The sequence below is a fragment of the Podarcis bocagei genome (assembly GCF_964188305.1).
Source record: "Podarcis bocagei genome assembly, chromosome: 12".
NCBI classification, from domain to species: domain Eukaryota; kingdom Metazoa; phylum Chordata; class Lepidosauria; order Squamata; family Lacertidae; genus Podarcis; species Podarcis bocagei.
In genome coordinates, this window is record NC_138137.1 from 58945686 (window position 1) to 58964862 (window position 19177).

Genomic DNA, 19177 nt, shown 5'->3' on the forward strand with positions numbered 1-19177 from the left:
TCCCGCCTGCCAGACATCTGGAAATTAGCCCTCCCCACAAAAACCGACACCAGAACCAGAGGCACACAGAACGCCATCTCCAATCAACCACACCAGACCCAAACCCAGACCCTCTCCACAGATAAATTACAGACACCATCCAGTAGCCAAACCATAGTGGCACCTCCGGATGCTGCACCCCCCTGCAATCCCTACACAGATCTGGCTGGCACAGGGCACAAAACCACAGCTCGCCCCTATACACGAAGCCAAGCCAGAGCACAACTAAGTGCAGTACAACCATCTTCTCAGAAAAACTCTTCACAAGGTCAAGAGGTCAAGACACGAAAGCTTTAGCAACTAATCCACACCTAATGACCCTCCTAAGTGGTACTCAGAATATCACTCAAGTAATCACTCAAGATATCCCTCAAATAATTAATGAACAAAAGAAGAAAAGGCACATTAACCTAGGAACTTCCTATCTGCCCAGAACGTTGGAGGCTATACACCACACCCCCTCAACAGTATTTATAGGAACTCAAACACTGAGATCCTGCTCTGTTCTAGTAACAAGAAGCCGAAAGCACCAGCCTGAAGATGACGAGTGAGACCTCGTCGAAACGTCGCCTAGACACCCCAACTCTTACACGGGAAGACACCCGAAGACACCAAAACCTACATTCCTGTACCCGTGAAAATCTACGAAAGCAAATATCTCACCTCTACGGGGAGGAAACCTTCCAGCTGACAAGAACCTACGAGAAACTAGAAATCCGAAGAGCCACCATCTTATGTGATCTCTTGTTCCTACGCAACTGCCGAGACAACAACTTAATTCCCACATGCTTCCAACTTAAATTCCACTCTAAAACCCCAGCTACCGAAAGGATCCTGAAACGAACTGAACTATCCCTAATCAGAAACGAACTACATAAGAAAAGATACCTACTAAACCAAACCAACAAAGATCTGCTCACTCTTCACCTCAAACTCTGTAACAAAATCCACCCTGCACTCTGGGACAAATGCAAACAACTAGCCGTTTGGAGAGCTGAAACAGAGTCCTCACATAAGACAGACATACACACCAACAAACTCCACAAACTAGAGAAACGCCAGAAGCCCAGCCACCCTCCACAACAACCCATGAAACAAACAGTACATAACATATCAGACAGGATCCTCACCTCAACTGAAACCAAAGTACTCTCCAAAGGTTTCAACTTTGCAGTCGCCCCGAGACGCATCCCCACGGAAAACATCATATGCGGAGTCGAAGCTAGCCTAACCAAAATCAACCCAGATGAAGCCAATAAAATCAGACTTGAAGTCACCAACATCCTCTGCTCCAGCAAACCACCCAGAAGCAATTTACACAAAGAAGAACAGAAAGCACTCACCAACCTGAGGAAAGACAACAACATAATCATTCTCCCAGCAGACAAAGGTAATGCCACTGTTGTGATGAACACATCGGACTACCAAGCAAAACTATCAAATCTACTCCAAGACCCTACCTACCAACCTATAAAAACAGATCCCACCACCTATCTGGAAAAAACCACCAAATCCAAAATAAAAGCCTCTCCTATCAGTGAAGAAATCCAGCTAAGAATCATCCCCAGAGAAAAATCATCCAGATGCCCCAAACTCTACGGTCTCCCCAAGATACACAAAGAAGGAACACCACTCAGACCAATAGTCAGCTCCATAGGCTCACCTCTACAAAATCTCGCTAAATTTCTCGCTAAGCAACTTCAGCCCTATGCAGAATCTATCGCTTCACACGTTACAAACTCCTTCCAGTTCATAGAAACAATAAAGAAGCAAAACCTACATCCCGATGACCTACTTGTGAGCTTCGATGTTGTATCTCTCTTCACACAAGTGCCCATTAATGAAGCCTTGACAGCCATTCAAAACAAATACAATCCCCCCGAATACATCCTGGACCTGACCAACCACTGCCTAACCAACACGTACTTCATCCACAATGGACAAAGATACAAACAGATAGAAGGAGCACCTATGGGATCACCCCTCTCACCGGTCATCGCAAATCTGTACATGGAACACTTTGAAACCAATGCTTTAGACAAGTCAGAACACAAACCCAAACTTTGGCTCAGATATGTTGACGACACCTTTGTAATTTGGCCACACGGGAAGGAAAAACTAGATAGCTTCCTCACACATCTCAACAGCCTACACCCCAAAATACAATTCACTATGGAAATAGAAGCCAACAACCAACTTCCCTTCCTTGACGTCCTAATCTACAAAAAACCTGATGGCTCCCTAGGACACACTATCTACCGGAAAAAAACACACACCAACCGCTACTTACATGCACAATCACACCACCACCCTGCACAAATAAACTCCGTAGCCAAGACTCTCATCTCCAGAACCAAACGCCTGGCTGACAAAGACCACTTGACAACTGAGTTACAGAATCTCTCAAATGTGTTAATCGCCAACGGATACCAGCAAAACAGGGTTACGAAGCTAATCCAAAAAGAAACACCCCCCAAAAACCAAGACACAGAAGAAAACAATGGCATGGCCCTCCTTCCTTATATCAAGGGCACTACAGATAAAATTAGCAAAATCCTCCATAAACACAATATCAAAACAGCCTTTTGCACCAACCAAAAAATAGCCAATATCCTCAGAAACCCAAAAGATAAAATCCAGTTAGAAAACCAAGGGGTCTATGAAATACCCTGCAAAGTCTGCCCAGCCACGTACATTGGACAAACAAACAGACGAATAAATGCACGTATCGCAGAACACAAGAATGCCGTCAAAAAAGAAGAAAAAACTTCCTCTCTTTACCAACACACGAAAGAAACAGGACACGAAATTAATTTTGCAGATTCCAAATTGCTCTTTAACATGGAACATCACCACAAGAGAATAATCATGGAAGCCATCGAGATAGAGAAACACCCTCACAACATGAACAAGCGTGACGACACGTCCCGCCTGCCAGACATCTGGAAATTAGCCCTCCCCACAAAAACCGACACCAGAACCAGAGGCACACAGAACGCCATCTCCAATCAACCACACCAGACCCAAACCCAGACCCTCTCCACAGATAAATTACAGACACCATCCAGTAGCCAAACCATAGTGGCACCTCCGGATGCTGCACCCCCCTGCAATCCCTACACAGATCTGGCTGGCACAGGGCACAAAACCACAGCTCGCCCCTATACACGAAGCCAAGCCAGAGCACAACTAAGTGCAGTACAACCATCTTCTCAGAAAAACTCTTCACAAGGTCAAGAGGTCAAGACACGAAAGCTTTAGCAACTAATCCACACCTAATGACCCTCCTAAGTGGTACTCAGAATATCACTCAAGTAATCACTCAAGATATCCCTCAAATAATTAATGAACAAAAGAAGAAAAAGCACACTAACCTGGGAACTTCCTCTCTGCCCAGAACGTTGGAGGCTATACACCACACCCCCTCAGCAGTATTTATAGGAACTCAAACACTGAGATCCTGCTCTGTTCTAGTAACAAGAAGCCGAAAGCACCAGCCTGAAGATGACGAGTGAGACCTCGTCGAAACGTCGCCTAGACACCCCAACTCTTACACGGGAAGACACCCGAAGACACCAAAACCTACATATATATATATATATATATATAATATAATTACATTTTACATATGTATTATATATATAATATAGTTACATATATATATATTATATTATATATATATAATATAATTACATATATATTACATATATATGTAAAATATTCCCCCCCCCCCGCAGCCCAATCCTCAGAATACATGTTTATTTCCTAACTTTGTACCCCGCCCCGAAGCAAGTCCCACTGAATAAATAAACTTTAAAAAAATCGATTCCCCCAACCAGGAAAACACCTCTGCAACAAAAAAAGTCTACGGTGCACCTTTCAAAGGGAACCGTCGCGCGCGACGGAAGTGACGCCATCGGCGCGCGACGCTCCCCTCTCCCGGCGCTCTGGCGGCGCCTCAGTGCACCCGCGGGCAGCCGGTTGAGGTCAGGCCGGGCGGCGGCGGCCCAGAACCTGAGCTGAAGCCGCGGGAGGGTGAGGACCGAGAACGATTAAAATAGAATAATGGAGAAGCGGAGGAGGAAGAGGAGGGGGCGGGGCAGGAAACCGGCCTGTCACGTGTTGGGGGGTTGGGGGAGGGGCTGCCGGTTTTGGGGGGGGGCCGCCCCCTCCCCCCTTTATTCCCTCCTGGCTTGCGGGGTTCGGGGCCTCCTTGTCGCCATCGCATTCCCCTCCAGGGCCTCAGCCCGTCCCGCTGCCCCTAGGCTCTCTTTATAGAGATACATAATTTTTTAAATTAATTTTCAATGTCAATCCAATAATAGCCTCATTATAACAATACCAAAGTATCATACAATTATATACTCGCTTTGCATTGCTTTGGTGCCGCCTTTCCTTCCGCAAAAGGCAGCAGCGCCCCGATCTCTGGCGACAGCAGCGCGCACAAAAAAAGCAACATGAAAATACAGTGGTACCTCGGGTTGCAGACGCTTCAGGTTACAGACTCCACTAACCCAGAAATAGTGCTTCCGGTTAAGAACTTTGCTTCAGGATGAGAACAGAAATCGTGTGGCAGCAGCGGGAGGGAGGCCCCTTTAGCTATAGTGGTGCTTCAGGTTAAGAACAGTTTCAGGTTAAGAACGGACCTCTGGAACAAATTAAGTACTTAACCCGAGGTACCACTGCAATAATAATAATAATAATAATAATAATAATAATAATAATAATAATAATATTTTTTATTTACACCCCGGCCAAAGCCGGGCTCAGGGCGGCGTACACCAGTAAAATTACAAAATAAAATAAAATAAATAAACTAATTTAAAATACAGGTTAAAATATAACTTAAAATCCAGCCTCATTTTAATAGTAGCCCATAGATCAGAAATGTAAGGGTCAGACTGAGTCCAAACCAAAGGCCAGCTGGAACAGTTCTGTCTTGCAGGCCCTGCGGAAAGATGTCAAGTCCTGCAAGGAGCCACTCCGCAAAGTGGCTTCTTCCCAGCGACTCATGTGTTGTGCATTGGGAGAGGCTGGGAGGGAAGCCTTTATCTGGGTCGGGGGCGTGCGTTGTGTGTATATCCTATATGGGGGAAGAGGTGGTGGGGATGAACGTGGAAAGTTTCTCCCTCTTCTCTCTCTCTTTCTCATGTGCCCCAACTGCTGTCACCCCACAAAAGTTGGAGAATGAAGTCTGAAGAGGGGATGCCCCACCTTTGACCCAGTGAAATTCCTGTGCAATATGCAGTGGTACCTCGGGTTACATACACTTCAGGTTACAGACTCCGCTAACCCAGAAATAGTACCTCGGGTTAAGAACTTTGCTTCAGGATGAGAACAGAAATCGTGCTCCGGCGGCGCAGCGGCAGCAGGAGGCCCCATTAGCTAAAGTGGTGCTTTAGGTTAAGAACAGTTTCAGGTTAAGAACAGACCTCCGGAACAAATTAAGTACTTAACCCGAGGTACCCACTGTAGTCGTGATTTTTGCAGGAAAATAATAAAAATAAAAATATTTATACCACGCCCATCTGGCTGAGTTTCCCCAGCCACTCTGGGCGGCTCCCAATCGAGTGTTAAAAACAAGGCAGCATTAAAGATTAAAAATTCCCTAAACAGGGCTGTCTTCAGATGTCTTTTAAAGATAGGATAGCTGCTTATTTCCTTCACATCTGATGGGAGGGCGTTCCACAGGGTGGGCGCCACTACCGAGAAGGCCCTCTGTCTGACTTGTGCTGTGGATAGGGATGTGTGGGGTGGAGGTTGCTTTTCTGCTCATGTGGGATTTCCACGCAAACAGCAGGACTGAATAGGGCTGGGGAACTGGGAGGGAGTTTACCGCAAAAGTGAATTTTGAACTCAGGAGTTCTGCATCTGCAGCATATCCTATCAGTCAGAACGGGGAATTGAAATTGGCCAGTGAGTCCTGATCTCCCCCACTCCGGTAGGCCAAGTTTAACAGATGTGTGGGGCTACTTACCTGTCAATCACCTGACATCATAGCGATACCAGGCAACCAGTTTTTGCCCATGTAATTTGAAATCAAAGGCAGCACCAACAACTAACTGCTTGTCGGGGCTTGCAAAGTGCTGTGCTGTTGATCAGGAGTTCTTTAAGCCCAGCTGTGTCTTCACCTGCCCCGCAGCTGAAGTCACGTTTTTATGTATTTATTATTTAATAAAACATTATGTAGCGCTTGATTGTTTTAAAAAAACCTCAAAGCAGTTTGCAAGAAGATAAAGCAAGTAAACTGAGGGAAATAATAACAGCCATGCTTTAAAACACACAAAATACTAAAACAGATTAAAAGTACCTGTACTTTCTAAATTGCAATGTTTTTTAGCAGGTGCTGAAAAGAGTTATGTGAAGTCTGGCCTGCTGTCAATAGGCTTTGTTGTTGTTGTTGTTTAGTCATTAGGCGTGTCCGACTCTTCGTGACCCCCTGGACCAGAGCACGCCAGGCACTCCTGTCTTCCACTGCCTCCCGCAGTTTGGTCAAACTCATGCTGGTAGCTTCGAGAACACTGTCCCACCATCTCGTCCTCTGTCGTCCCCTTCTCCTTGTGCCCTCCATCTTTCCCAACACCAGGGTCTTTTCCAGGGAGTCTTCTCTTCTCATGAGGTGGCCAAAGTCTTGGAGCCTCAGCTTCAGGATCTGTCCTTCCAGTGAGCGCTCAGGGCTGATTTCCTTCAGAATGGATACGTTTGATCTCCTTGCAGTCCATGGGACTCTCTAGAGTCTCCTCCAGCACCATAGTTCAAAAGCATCACTTCTTCGGCGATCAGCCTTCTTTATGGTCCAGCTCTCACTTCCATACATCACTCCTGGGAAAACCATAGCTTGAACTATACAGACCTTTGTCGGCAAGGTGATGTCTCTGCTTTTTAAGATGCTGTCAATAGGCAGAGAGTTCCAAAGTGCAGGTGCCGCCACATTAACCATTTGAGTTCTTGCAGATGCTGAACGAGTTATAGGGCACCTGCAGTAGTGCCTAGTACGCTAATCGAAGTGGGCACATGTGGGGTAAGGCGATCTCGTAGGTAAACTGGTCCCAAGATATTCAGGGCTTTATGTTCTCATATGATGTGGTGGCGAGGCTTTGCCAAAATGGCCTGGTAGGGCGGCAAGTCCCTACTGTGGATATTAACCATCACTAGCAGCTTCAGTTTCCTGAGTCGGTCTGACAAGCCAAATGACATTGCACATTATATGACTGTACACCAGCCTTTTTTATACTAGTTCCTTAAAGTTAGAAACAAAACTACTCTTGTGCTGTACAGTGGTACCTCGGGTTAAGTACTTAATTCGTTCCGGAGGTCCGTTCTTAACCTGAAACTGCTCTTAACCTGAAGCACCACTTTAGCTAATGGGGCCTCTCGCTGCTGCCGCGCCGCTGGAGTATGATTTCTGTTCTCATCCTGAAGCAAAGTTCTTAACCTGAGGTACTATTTCTGGGTTAGCAGAGTCAGTAGCCTGAGGCGTATGTAACCTGAAGCATATGTAACCCGAGGTACCACTGTATAGGCATGCGGTATTGCTGGACACACTGCCCAAGATCTCCTTACCCCTTAGGAAACCTCTGCTCTTACGCAATTAAATAATTGTTCCATTTGATCTGCCTATGCTAGCACTCGAAGCATAATAGTCCTTTTCGCTGAGGGTCTCTTCTGTTAATTCAAAATCCATATTTGTAATCTGCTGGTTGGGTTAATCACATTGATTTTCTCTTAATGCTTTGAGCCCCAGGGGACAGGTATTTTGACACAGCAATGTTTCCTCAGTAAGTCCCGTGGCGGATTGTTGCCACCATTCGAGAATCTTGACAACACGATCTTATCCATTCATAATCAGAAAAAAAGTCTCGCTGAGTTCAGAGGGACTTACTTCTGGGCAAATGAGTACAGGATTGCACCCTGACTTGGTTTGCACCAAAGCCAGTGGCGAATCAATGTCTGCATTTAACAGTTTTCTATGCTTTTATTGGGACGCGGGTGGCGCTGTGGGTTAAACCACAGAGCCTAGGACTTGCCGATCAGAAGGTCGGCGGTTCGAATCCCCACGACGGGGTGAGCTCCCATTGCTTGGTCCCTGCTCCTGCCAACCTAGCAGTTCGAAAGCATGTCCAAGTGCAAGTAGATAAATAGGTACCACTCCAGCGGGAAGGTAAATGATGTTTCCGTGCGATGCTCTGGTTTGCAGGAAGCGGCTTAGTCATGCTGGCGACATGACCATGGAAACACCGTTTACCTTCCCGCCGGAGCGGTACCTATTTATCTACTTGCACCTGTGTGCTTTCAAACTGCTAGGTGGGCAGGAGCAGGGACCGAGCAACGGGAGCTCACCCCGTCGCGGGGATTCGAACCGCTGACCTTCCGGTCGGCAAGCCGAAGAGGCTCAGTGGTTTAGACCACAGCGCCACCCGCGTCCCTTTCATGACATGGTGGTATACAAATATTTTTATCAATAAATAAGTTATGGAAAGTCCTCACGAGCTGCCTTCACATTTTCTCCCTGTTCTTATCCAGCTTTTTGGAGATGAGTTGATGCTCGCCCAGCGCTCTTCCCCTTCGTCCTCCTCCTCGTTCCCCGTGGGCCTTGCTACAAAATGGCTGCCAAGCTGTTGCACCGCTGGTATCGGCTCTACAGGCTCTCGTCCCCCTTGTGCGCCCGAGCTCACATGGTGTCCGCGGGAAGCAAGATGGCGATGGCCAGAGGGCCGTCCCAAACCCCTTCCGCCCCGTTGACCGCTTTTAGCCTCTCGAGGCCCACAGACAAACTCTCAGTCAAGGAGCAGGCGGACAGGGCTCCCCCCGAACGCAGTGAGCTGGAGGACATCATCAACTCGGCGTCCACCGCAGAGGATCTCCTGCGCTTGGAGGAACTTTACGCCGTCAGCGCAAACCAAGCGGCCGTTATAATCTCCCGACTCTCCCGTCTAGTGGCGGAGAAGAAACTGGACCCCGACAGCATCTTGCGGGATGTGCGCTTCGAAGACCTGCTTCAGATTATACACAGGCAGGTGGGTTCCGCAGCCTGTAAGTGAAAACAGTCCGGTGGCTGCTTCTTTCTTTCTTTCTTTCTTTCTTTCTTTCTTTCTTTCTTTCTTTCTTTCTTTCTCTCTCTCTCTCTCTCTCTCTCTCTCTCTCTCTCTCTCTTTCTTTCTTTCTTTCTTTCTTTCTTTCTTATAGATGCCGTATTTTTCGCTCTATAGGACGCACCAGACCGTAGGATGCACCTTGTTTTAGAGGGGGAGAACAAGAAAAAAAAATCTCCCCCTCTCTTCACAGCGCCTCTTCAGCGAAGCGGCAGGAGATATGGAGCCCCTTCCACTTCTCCTCCTCCCGCTTGGCTGAAGGGGCGCTGCGCATCTCTCCCTCTCTGCTGAAGCCAAGAGAGTCTTGCTCGCCTGGCTTCAGCGAAAGGAACCTGAAGCCTGCGTGGATTCGAATCCCCACTCCGCTACAAACCTCTCTTCCAAATCAGAACCAGTGAAGGCAGTGAAGGTCCTGTGTGAGTGTCTGGAGGCGGTTGGAGGATGGATGGCAGCTAACAGATTGAGGTTGAATCCTGACAAGACAGAAATACTGTTCTTGGGAGACAGGCGGGTGTGGGGGACTCCCTGGTCCTTAATGGGGTCACAAGCTTCACCTGGTACGCAGGATGAGACCCTCCCTGCCCGCGGACTGTCTCGCCAGAGTGGTGCATGCTCTGGTTATCTCCCGCTTGGACTACTGCAATGTGCTCTACGTGGGGCTACCTTTGAAGGTGACCCGGAAACTGCAACTAATCCAGAATGCGGCAGCTAGACTGGTGACTGGGGGCGGCCGCTGAGACCACATAACACCGGTCTTGAAGGACCTATATTGGCTCCCAGTACGTTTCCGAGCACAATTCAAAGTGTTGGTGCTGACCTTTAAAGCCCTAAACGGCCTCGGCCCAGTAGACCTGAAGGAGCGTCTCCACCCCATCATTCTGCCCGGACACTGAGATCCAGCGCCGAGGGTCTTCTGGCAGTTCCCTCCCTGCGAGAAGTGAGGTTACAGGGAACCAGGCAGAGGGCCTTCTCGGTGGTGGCGCCCGCCCTGTGCAACGCCCTCCCATCAGATGTCAAAGAGATAAACAACTACCTGACATTTAGAAGACATCTTCCTATTCAGGGAAGTTTTAAATGTGTGACATTTTAGTTTATTTTTTGTCTTTGTTGGAAGCCACCCAGAGTGGCTTGGGAATCCCAGCCAGATGGGTGGGGTACAAATATTAAATTATTATTGTTATATTATTATATTATTACAAAGCTCAGTGGGAGAATTTGGGCCAATCGTGATCTCTCTAAGCTTAACCTACCTCATGGGGTTGCTGTGAGGGTAAAATGGGGAGTGGGGGCATGTGGTGTGGTCCTTGGAGGAACACCAGGATGTAAATGTTGTTTTATTTCACACTTATGAATTTGCTTTCTTGATTCTAACATTGAGCTTTTTTCGTTAGAGGCTTATGGCGAGCAGCTAGCTACAAAGAAGGGTGAAATTTATTCGAAATTTATTTATTTGATTTCTATAGTGTAGACCTCAGGGCAGTTCATAACATAAAAACACAAGACAAAACCGCCGACTGAAGGCAGCTGTAACTGGTATCAGTTAACTTGCAAAGAGGCTTGCAGTTCCTTGGGCTTCCCCTCACAACAACCCCAAGAGGAAAAGTTATTCTTCTGTTTGCAAGTAGTGAATGAGGTCCTCCCTGGTCAAAGTCCAGTTTTCTGAACGGGGACAAATAAAAATTCGTTGTGGCAGGTGAAAGGTAGCCCGTATCAAAATGTATTTCTGCTCTTAGGCCTGAGCTCCTGCAAGACCTCGGAGAAGAAAGAAACTTTTTCTACTCCTGTAATTAAGTCTTACAGCATTCTCTGAATAAGCAGGAAGCCTCCACAGATACAAAATGTCCCTTGCTGCAGACAGAAGTTATACAAGGACAGGGGGAATCCAGAGGGAGCCGTTTGATGACAGGGATAGGCTCCTACAGCCCTTTTCTATATGTTGCCCTTTCATGGCTGTGACACCAGAGGAGGGCTAGTGTGGGGATCACATGAAACTGATGTCAAAGGCAAATTAATAATATGATGAACACTTAAATTAGAAGTGGGGACTGTTTCAAAAGATTAATGCAAACCTGCCATGCCATGAACTTGATAAATTATGTGAGATGAGTGTTCATCAGTCAAGACCTCTGTGTGAAAGAACCAACTTCTGTATGAAAATAAAATTCCTTTTCCTCAAATAATGGACTTTCCCCTTTACAGTGGTGCCCCGCAAGACGAATGCCTCGCAAGACGGAAAACTTGCTAGACGAAAGAGTTTTCCGTTTTGGAGGTGCTTCGCAAAACGAATTTCCTATGGGCTTGCTTCGCAAGATGACAATGTCTTGCGAGTTCCTGCTGGTTTTTTTCCCTTTCCCCTCCTTTTTCTAAGCCGCTAAGCCGCTTATCAGCTGATCCGATCAGCAGATAAGCCGCTAATAGCGCTAATCCGCTAATCCTTCAATGGGCTTGCTTCGCAGGACGAAAAAACCGCTAGACGAAGAGAATCACAGAACGGATTCTTTTCGTCTTGCGAGGCACCACTGTAATTTCCTCAGATGAATTAGTGTAGCTAATCCCAGTAGCAGGGTCCCTTAAAAGGACTCTCTTCCACGACCTTCTGGTCTAAACTGAATGTAACAATAAGAGGAAGAAGGTGGCCAAAAAGGCAGTGGAGACACAGGATGTGGGTTACAAGGGACTTGGTGGGGTAGGGTTCCCTGACCCCGAGATGGGAGATGGGGACTGGGGGGTGAAGCCTCTTTATCCAGAAGAATTTGAGCAGGAGAACATGGGAGCTTGCAGGATCAGGCCCCTACCTAGTCCAGCATCCTGTTCTCGCACGGGCCAACCAGATGCTCATCATGGGAAGCCCGCATCAGGATCCGAGTGCGAGAGCCCTCTCCCCGTCTGTGCTTTCCAGAAACTGGCATTCAGGATCGGTGCTGCCTCCCAGACCAAGATGGTTGACTCTGCAGAACTAGCAAAATGACCTGTAGGATCCGAAATCAGGAGGCAACAAAACTCCAAAGAGATTGGAGCAAATTTATAGAATGTATAAGTAATAACTGTAGAAATTTGAAGACTCTGGCAGGGATGAAATAAATCTTATGACGTAGGTAGGATACAATAAGAAACGGTGTAAAAGTAACTGAAGTAAGAAAGCCAGTTGAAGGGAGGGAAGGAAGTCAACGCTCGGCAGAGTGTGGGGAAAGAATGTGGGCAAATGACTGTTAAATTTCATTGTATTTTGTTTGCTTGTATTAAAGGAATCATGGGACGCGGGTGGCGCTGTGGGCTAAACCACAGAGCCTAGGACTTGCCGATCAGAAGGTCGGCGGTTCGAATCCCTGCCACGGGGTGAGCTCCCGTTGCTCGATCCCTGCTCCTGCCAACCTAGCAGTTCGAAAGCACGTCAAAGTGCAAGTAGATAAATAGGTACCGCTCCGGCGGGAAGGTAAACGGCATTTCCGTGCGCTGCTCTGGTTCGCCAGAAGCGGCTTGGTCATGCTGGCCACATGACCCGGAAGCTGTACGCCAGCTCCCTCGGCCAATAAAGCGAGATGAGCGCCGCAACCCCAGAGTCGTCCGCGACTGGACCTAATGGTCAGGGGTCCCTTTACCTTTACCTGTTTATCAGGTTCTTGTTTACTACATTTGCAGAGACGCTCTGCTTCTGGGAGAGCTAAATATCTTCCTCTTGCTCTCATCAATCTTCTTTTGTGTGCAGGGGACTCAGGTATGGAACACGGCTTTGGTGAACCTCTTCAAGAGCCTCGACCTCCTGGGCCTGGAGCGGAGCAGGCCGGAGATGCGCTCGGTGGAGCAGGAGGTGCGCTGGCGGCTGAGGCGATTGACCTTCAAGAATCTGGCCTTCCTGGCTGAGCACGTGGCCGGCAGCGTCCCCAAGGAACACCCGAGCGAGCTGCTCAGCGACGTGCTGAAGCATCTCGAGCTGCGTTGGACGGAGATTTCGGACGTCAGGACGGTGGTGATGCTGATGTCGAAAGTGGGGCCCCTCTCCCCAGCACTGATGGAGAGACTGGAGGATAAGGTAGAGGCAGGAACCGGTACAGTCCGACACACGGGGGTGAAGGGAGAGGAGATGCACGGGATTTATTTATTATTAAAATGCAGTTGAATGGCTACGTACAAAGTCAATAAAACACACAATACCGTACAGTGGTACCTTGGTTCTCAAACTTAATCTGTTCCGGAAGTCCGTTCCAAAACCAAGGCATGATTTCCCATAGAAAGTAATGCAAAACGGATTAATCCGTTCCAGACTTTTAAAAACAACCCCTAAAACAGCAATTGAACATGAATTGGGCAGCTGGCCCAAGTAGGACCAATTCCGCCAGCTAGCCCTGCCTGGGGATTATCTAATTGATTTTTGAATTTTGAAATTTATTGTCATTCCTGTTTTTATGCGGTATTTTATGCTGTCTTCATAATTAAGTGTTTTAAAGTGTTTTAAATTTGTTGTCGGCTGCCCTGAGCCCGGTTTTTGAACCGGGAAGGGCGGGGTATAAATAAAAAACTATTATTTTTTATTATCTAATGAGACCACTGATCCATAAAATGAAAGCAATAAACGATGTCCTGCGGTCACACAATCAGTCCATCAGTAGCTGAACTGGGTTCCACACAGTCACAGAAACAAAACGCAAAAGAGCCGCAAAAATGCAAAATAATTAGTAAAAACAGACAGACCTCAGCATAAAACGGGAGTGTGGCACTCAAATCGGAAGCGTAACACTCAAAGCGGAGCATGTTCGGCTTCTGAAAAAAGTTCGTAAACCGGAGCACTTACTTCTGGGTTTGCAGTGTTTGGGTTCCAAGTTGTTTGAGTACCAAGGCGTTTGAGAACCAAGGTACCACTGTACAAAGCAGTACATAGTGTAATACTAACAGTTCCAGAGTAGCTCGGAAAACCAGCCACAACGTGTTGATTAAAACCTGAGAAAATAGAACAGTTTTTTGACCACCTTGCCTGTATTATATGAAGCAGGTGCCAGACAAGTCATTCTATATGGTTTTAAAACATTGGCAGTCCATCTAGGCCAGCCTTTCTCAACCTGTGGGTTCCTAAATGTTGTTGAACTACAACTCCCATCACCCCTAGCTAGCAAGGCCAGAGCTCAGGGATGATGGGAGTTGTAGTCCAACAACATCTGGGGACCCACAGGTTGAGAAAGGCTGATCTAGGCGCTTCACAGACAGGTTTGTGAGGCTGGTGGGAGAGCTTTCTTTTCCCCTTGCATGTGAAAACAAAGGAGATCCGGTTTCATCAAAGGCATTTTCCTTTACAACCCCATTTGCAGCTCTTCTAAGCCCAGTTCATCGTTCTGAACTAGCTCTATATCCCCAATATTATTGAACCATATCTCAAGAGGTGGCTCCACCTGGGATTTTCAGCGAAATCATTTTTCTTTAAAAAGATATCAAAGTAAATCAAACCAACTGATACAATAGATATAGCAGAAGTACCAAAACTCAGCACAGTGTGCCTGAGAGAGACTTAGGATTAGGTTGGCAAAGTACTAAAGACTATAAGGAAAACAAAATTTCACTTTGTACTGTGGAGGAGAAGTCCTGTGTTGTCTGCCTTAGTTGCATATAAGATAAAATCGCACCAAACAGCATAGACTTTCACCAGGGTCCTCCTAACCTCTGGCAAATTGTAATTTGTGAGTTAGATTTTCAGCTACTGCTAAACCTTTATACCAAATTTTTTCAGCAGGGGGCTGGTCCACTGTCCCTCAGACCTTGAGGGGGGCCAGACTACCGTATTTTTTGCTCTATTAGACGCACCAGACCACAAGATGCACCTAGTTTTTGGGGGAGGAAAACAAGAAAAAATATATTCTGAATCTCAGAAGACAGAACAGCAAGAGGGATCACTGCGCAGTGAAAGCAGCAATCCTTCTTGCTGTTCTGGCTTCTGGGATAGCTGCGCAGCCTGCATTCGCTCCATAAGACGCACACATATTTCCCCTTACTTTTTAGGAGGGAAAAAGTGAGTCTTATAGAGCAAAAAATATGGTATATTTTGGAGGGGGGGAAATGAACAAATTCCTATGCCCCACAAATAACCGAGAGATGCATTTTAAATAAAAGGACACATTCTACTCATGTAAAAACACGCTGATTCCCGGACCGGATTTAGAAGACGGTTGGGCCGGATCCTGCCCCCGGGCCTTAGTCTGCCTACCCATGCTTTATACCAATGTGAAAGTTGCAAGGAAGGTTTCCATTTGGGGTGAAATATGCCAATAGCGTATCTCCCCCTGGGTTAGACCTTCATCCATTTTTCACCTCCATCCTCTTTGCCAATAGAGCCTGGAGTTGGCTGAGCAGTTCACCCCCGAGGACACCCGGAGAGTCGCCGTTGCCTTGGCGATCCAGAACCGCCGGTCCATCCCTCTGCTCCGGGCAATCTCATACCACTTGGTCCAGAAGCACTTCACTTTCAGCACCAGCATCCTCCTGGACCTGGCTTTTGCCTACGGTGAGCGGCGACTTCCTTTTAAAAAATGGGCGCATCCCTTTAACCCTTATGCCCAGTAAAGAGTTTTACGCACCGGGAAGCAGAGACAGCATACAGATGCTTCTGCAGACAGCATTCTCCCTTCCCTGGCCACTTGCCATCCATGGTACAGGGGCTGGAGAGGGTGTGTATTATTATTATTATTATTATTATTATTATTATTATTATTATTATTATTACCCTCCCATCTGGCTGGGTTTCCCCAGCCACACTGGGCAGCTCCCAACAGAATATTAAAAATACAGTGGTACCTCGGGTTAAGAACTTAATTCGTTCTGGAGGTCTGTTCTTAACCTGAAACTGTTCTGAACCTGAAGCACCACTTTAGCTAATGGGCCTCCTGCTGCCGCTGCGCCGCCAGAGCACAATTTCTGTTCTCATCCTGAAGCAAAGTTCTTTGTGGAAGCCGCCCAGAGTGGCTGGGGAAACCCAGCCTGATGGGTGGGGTACAAATAATAAATAATAATAATAATAATAATAATAATAATAATAATAATAATAATAATTATTATTATTATTATTATTATTAATCCGAGGTACTATTTATGGGTTAGCGGAGTCTGTAACCTGAAGGGTCTGTAACCTGAAGCGTATGTAACCCAAGGTACCACTGTATTCGGTTGGGAGCCGCCCAGGGTGGCTGGGGAAACTCAGCCAAATGGGTGAGGTATAAATAATAATAATAATAATAATAATAATAATAATAATAATAATAATAATCCAGGTTCCTCTTCTGCAGTCGGCATCTTTTTCTCTCAACTGCTGTTTCCTCCTCTCTGCTTCAGGGAAACTGGGTTTCCACCAGACCCAGGTCTTCCAAAAGATCGCCGCAGACCTCCATCCCCGCGTGCCAGAGCTGTCCCCTGGGGACGTGGTGCGCTGCCTGAAGTCCTTCGCTTACCTCAAGTGGCTCAACCTGCCCCTCTTTGAGGCCTTTGCGCAGGTGAGTAAGGGGCAGAGGTGGAGGCAAACCCCCACGTCCCATGGCCCTGTTCCTTTGAGCCAGCGTGGTGTAGTAGCTAAGAGCGGTGGACTCGTAATCTGGTGAACCGGGTTCGCTTCCCCGCTCCTCCACATGCAGCTGCTGGGTGACCTTGGGCCAGTCACACTTCTCTGAAGTCTCTCAGCCCCACTCACCTCACAGAGTGTTTGTTGTGGGCAAGGAAGGGAAAGGAGATTGTTAGCTGCTTTGAGACTCCTCAAAGCGGGATATCAAATCCAAACTCTTCTTTGACTCATCAGTGCCAGGCTGTGAAGCCTGTTTTAGTTTGAGGGCTCTGTTTTCCCGTGGGCAGCCTCCTAGGAGCCACTGACTGGGGGTGGCCACAGGGACCACATAACACCGGTCCTGAGAGATCTGCATTGGCTCCCAGTACGTTTCCGAGCACAATTCAAAGTGTTGGTGCTGACCTTGAAAGCCCTAAACGGCCTCAAAGGCCCAGTAGACCTGAAGGAGCATCTCCACCCCCATCATTCTGCCCAGACACTGAGGTCTAGCGCCGAGGGCCTTCATTGTGAGAAGTGATGTTACAGGGAACCAGGCAGAGGGCCTTCTCGGTGGTGGCGCCCGCCCTGTGGAACGCCCTCCCTTCAGATGTGAAGGAAATAAGTAGCTATCTTATCTTTAAAAGACACCTGAAGGCAGCCCAGTTTAGGGAAGTTTTTAATATTTAATGCTGTATTGTTTTTAACACTCAATTGGAAGCCGCCCAGAGTGGCTGGGGAAACTCGGCCTGTTGGGCAGGGTATAAATAATAAATTATTATTATTATTATTACTGACCCGTGGTGGGTGTGGCCCAAGGTATGTCTCCAGGTATGTGTCTGGACCCACATGCGTGTCCAGAATTCACGTTTCTGTGCACATGCTACCAAGAAGTATAGGACCTTCTGTGTCGGTTATGAATCCAGTGGACCCTCGGGTTACTTTACCTTCGGGTAACGTAATCTTCGGGTTGCGAACGCAGCAAACCCAGAAGTGAGTTTGCTACGTGCGCAGAAGCGGTCCTCCGGTTACGAAATTTTTGGGATACGGCCAGGCCTATGGAACAGATCCATAGCTGTCAACTTTCCCCTTTTCTTGCGAGGAATCCTATTCAGAATAAGGGAATTTCCCTTTAAAAAAGGGGGAAGTTGACAGCTATCCCGTTCGTAACTGGAGGTACTACTGTATGTGCTTTCCTGTGCGCTATGGTTTCCGTCACGGTGACCCGTTGCGCCAGAAGCGGTTTAGTCTTACTGGCCACAGAAAGCTGTTTGTGGTCAAACGCTGGCTCCCTCGGCCTGAAAGCAAGATGAGCGCCGCAACCCCAGAGTCGCCTTTGACTGGACTCAACCATCCAGGGGTCCTTTACCTTTTAACTTTTACACAGACACAGATTAAAGAAAAGTTGATTTATTACATGAGAAGAGAGGCCATCTGAATGCTGCTTCAGATAGCGAGGCTAGAAGTACAATAGGGCAGCAAATCTGGCAGGACATATGCATCTTGAACTAAAGCAGGAGTAGGCCAACTTGGCCCTCCAAATGTTTTGGTACTACAATTCCCATCATCCCTGACCACTGGTCCTGTTAGATAGGGATGATGGGAGTTGTAGTCCCAAAAAACATCTGGAGGGCCGAGTTTGCCTATGCCTGAACTGAAGTGTAAAGAAAGGATCTCTTTCAAAAGGCTAAAAAGAGTGGGGGTGGCTTTTGTCAGAGACTCAGAAACACACACAAAATAAAGTAAGAAAGGAGGAGGAGGAAGTTATTCGTGTGTTGATTCAAAGTGTTAGGCTGGTCTTTGAGAGTGTGGAGTGAAAAGGGGGTCTGTGTTGGGGCTTGGAGAGCTAACCAAGCAAAGAAAATATTCTAGGGTGAAAGTGGTGGGGCTTCTGTTCCCATTCAAGCAGTTTCTGATTCATTTACGATACGATAATCTTTATTGCCATTGTCCCAAACAGAACAACGAAATTGAATAATCTACATATGACATTCAAAACCCAATAATCCTGCAATCCCAGCTATCCAAACCTGGTTAGCCCCCTAAAAACTCTGATACCCCACTTTAAAATTCAATATACTCCCATACAGGCTCCTTACAATGCGTTTAAAACCAAAATCGCGTTTGGGTAGAAACTATTTCTCAGGCGGCTAGTCCTAGTCTTTATATTTATCGCTAAACTATAACCGTTTGAAATGAATGAACTCAATTGCTTTCCCCCTGTGCTTCTTTTCTTAGCATACCGTGGACAACGCCGAAAAATACTCCCTGGTCCACCTTAGCAACGTCGTCCTCGCTTTTGCTCGCTTGAACTTCCATCCGAGCTGCAGAGACGCCTTCTATAGCACAGTAAAGTCCTTTATTCATCTTGGGAGGGCAGAGGGAGGGAGAATGTAGCCATCAGCCGGGGATGCTTTAGCTGAGATTCCCGCAACGCAGGGGGTTGGACTAGATGACCTGGGGAGGTCCCTTCCACCTCTGCGATTACATGATTCTAAGTAGGTTCTCAAATGCCAGCCTAGAGGTATTCCGCCCC

The 19177-nt window shown here is 47.2% G+C and overlaps 2 protein-coding genes across 2 annotated transcripts in view; both read left to right on the top strand.

The window, feature by feature from the left end:
• The window catches only part of LOC308569582 (zinc finger protein 653-like), a 99033-nt gene that overhangs the window by 48402 nt on the left and 31454 nt on the right, over window positions 1-19177 (top strand). The window lies entirely within an intron of this gene.
• The window catches only part of TBRG4 (transforming growth factor beta regulator 4), a 34279-nt gene continuing 19049 nt past the window's right edge, over window positions 3948-19177 (top strand). The window contains exons 1-6 of the mRNA XM_081163666.1: window positions 3948-4074; window positions 8563-9056; window positions 12838-13161; window positions 15447-15618; window positions 16443-16600; window positions 18880-18990. Of these exons, the coding sequence (XP_081019792.1) occupies window positions 8643-9056; window positions 12838-13161; window positions 15447-15618; window positions 16443-16600; window positions 18880-18990 (1179 nt within the window). The 5' untranslated portion in view covers window positions 3948-4074; window positions 8563-8642. The remainder of the gene's footprint in view (window positions 4075-8562; window positions 9057-12837; window positions 13162-15446; window positions 15619-16442; window positions 16601-18879; window positions 18991-19177) is intronic.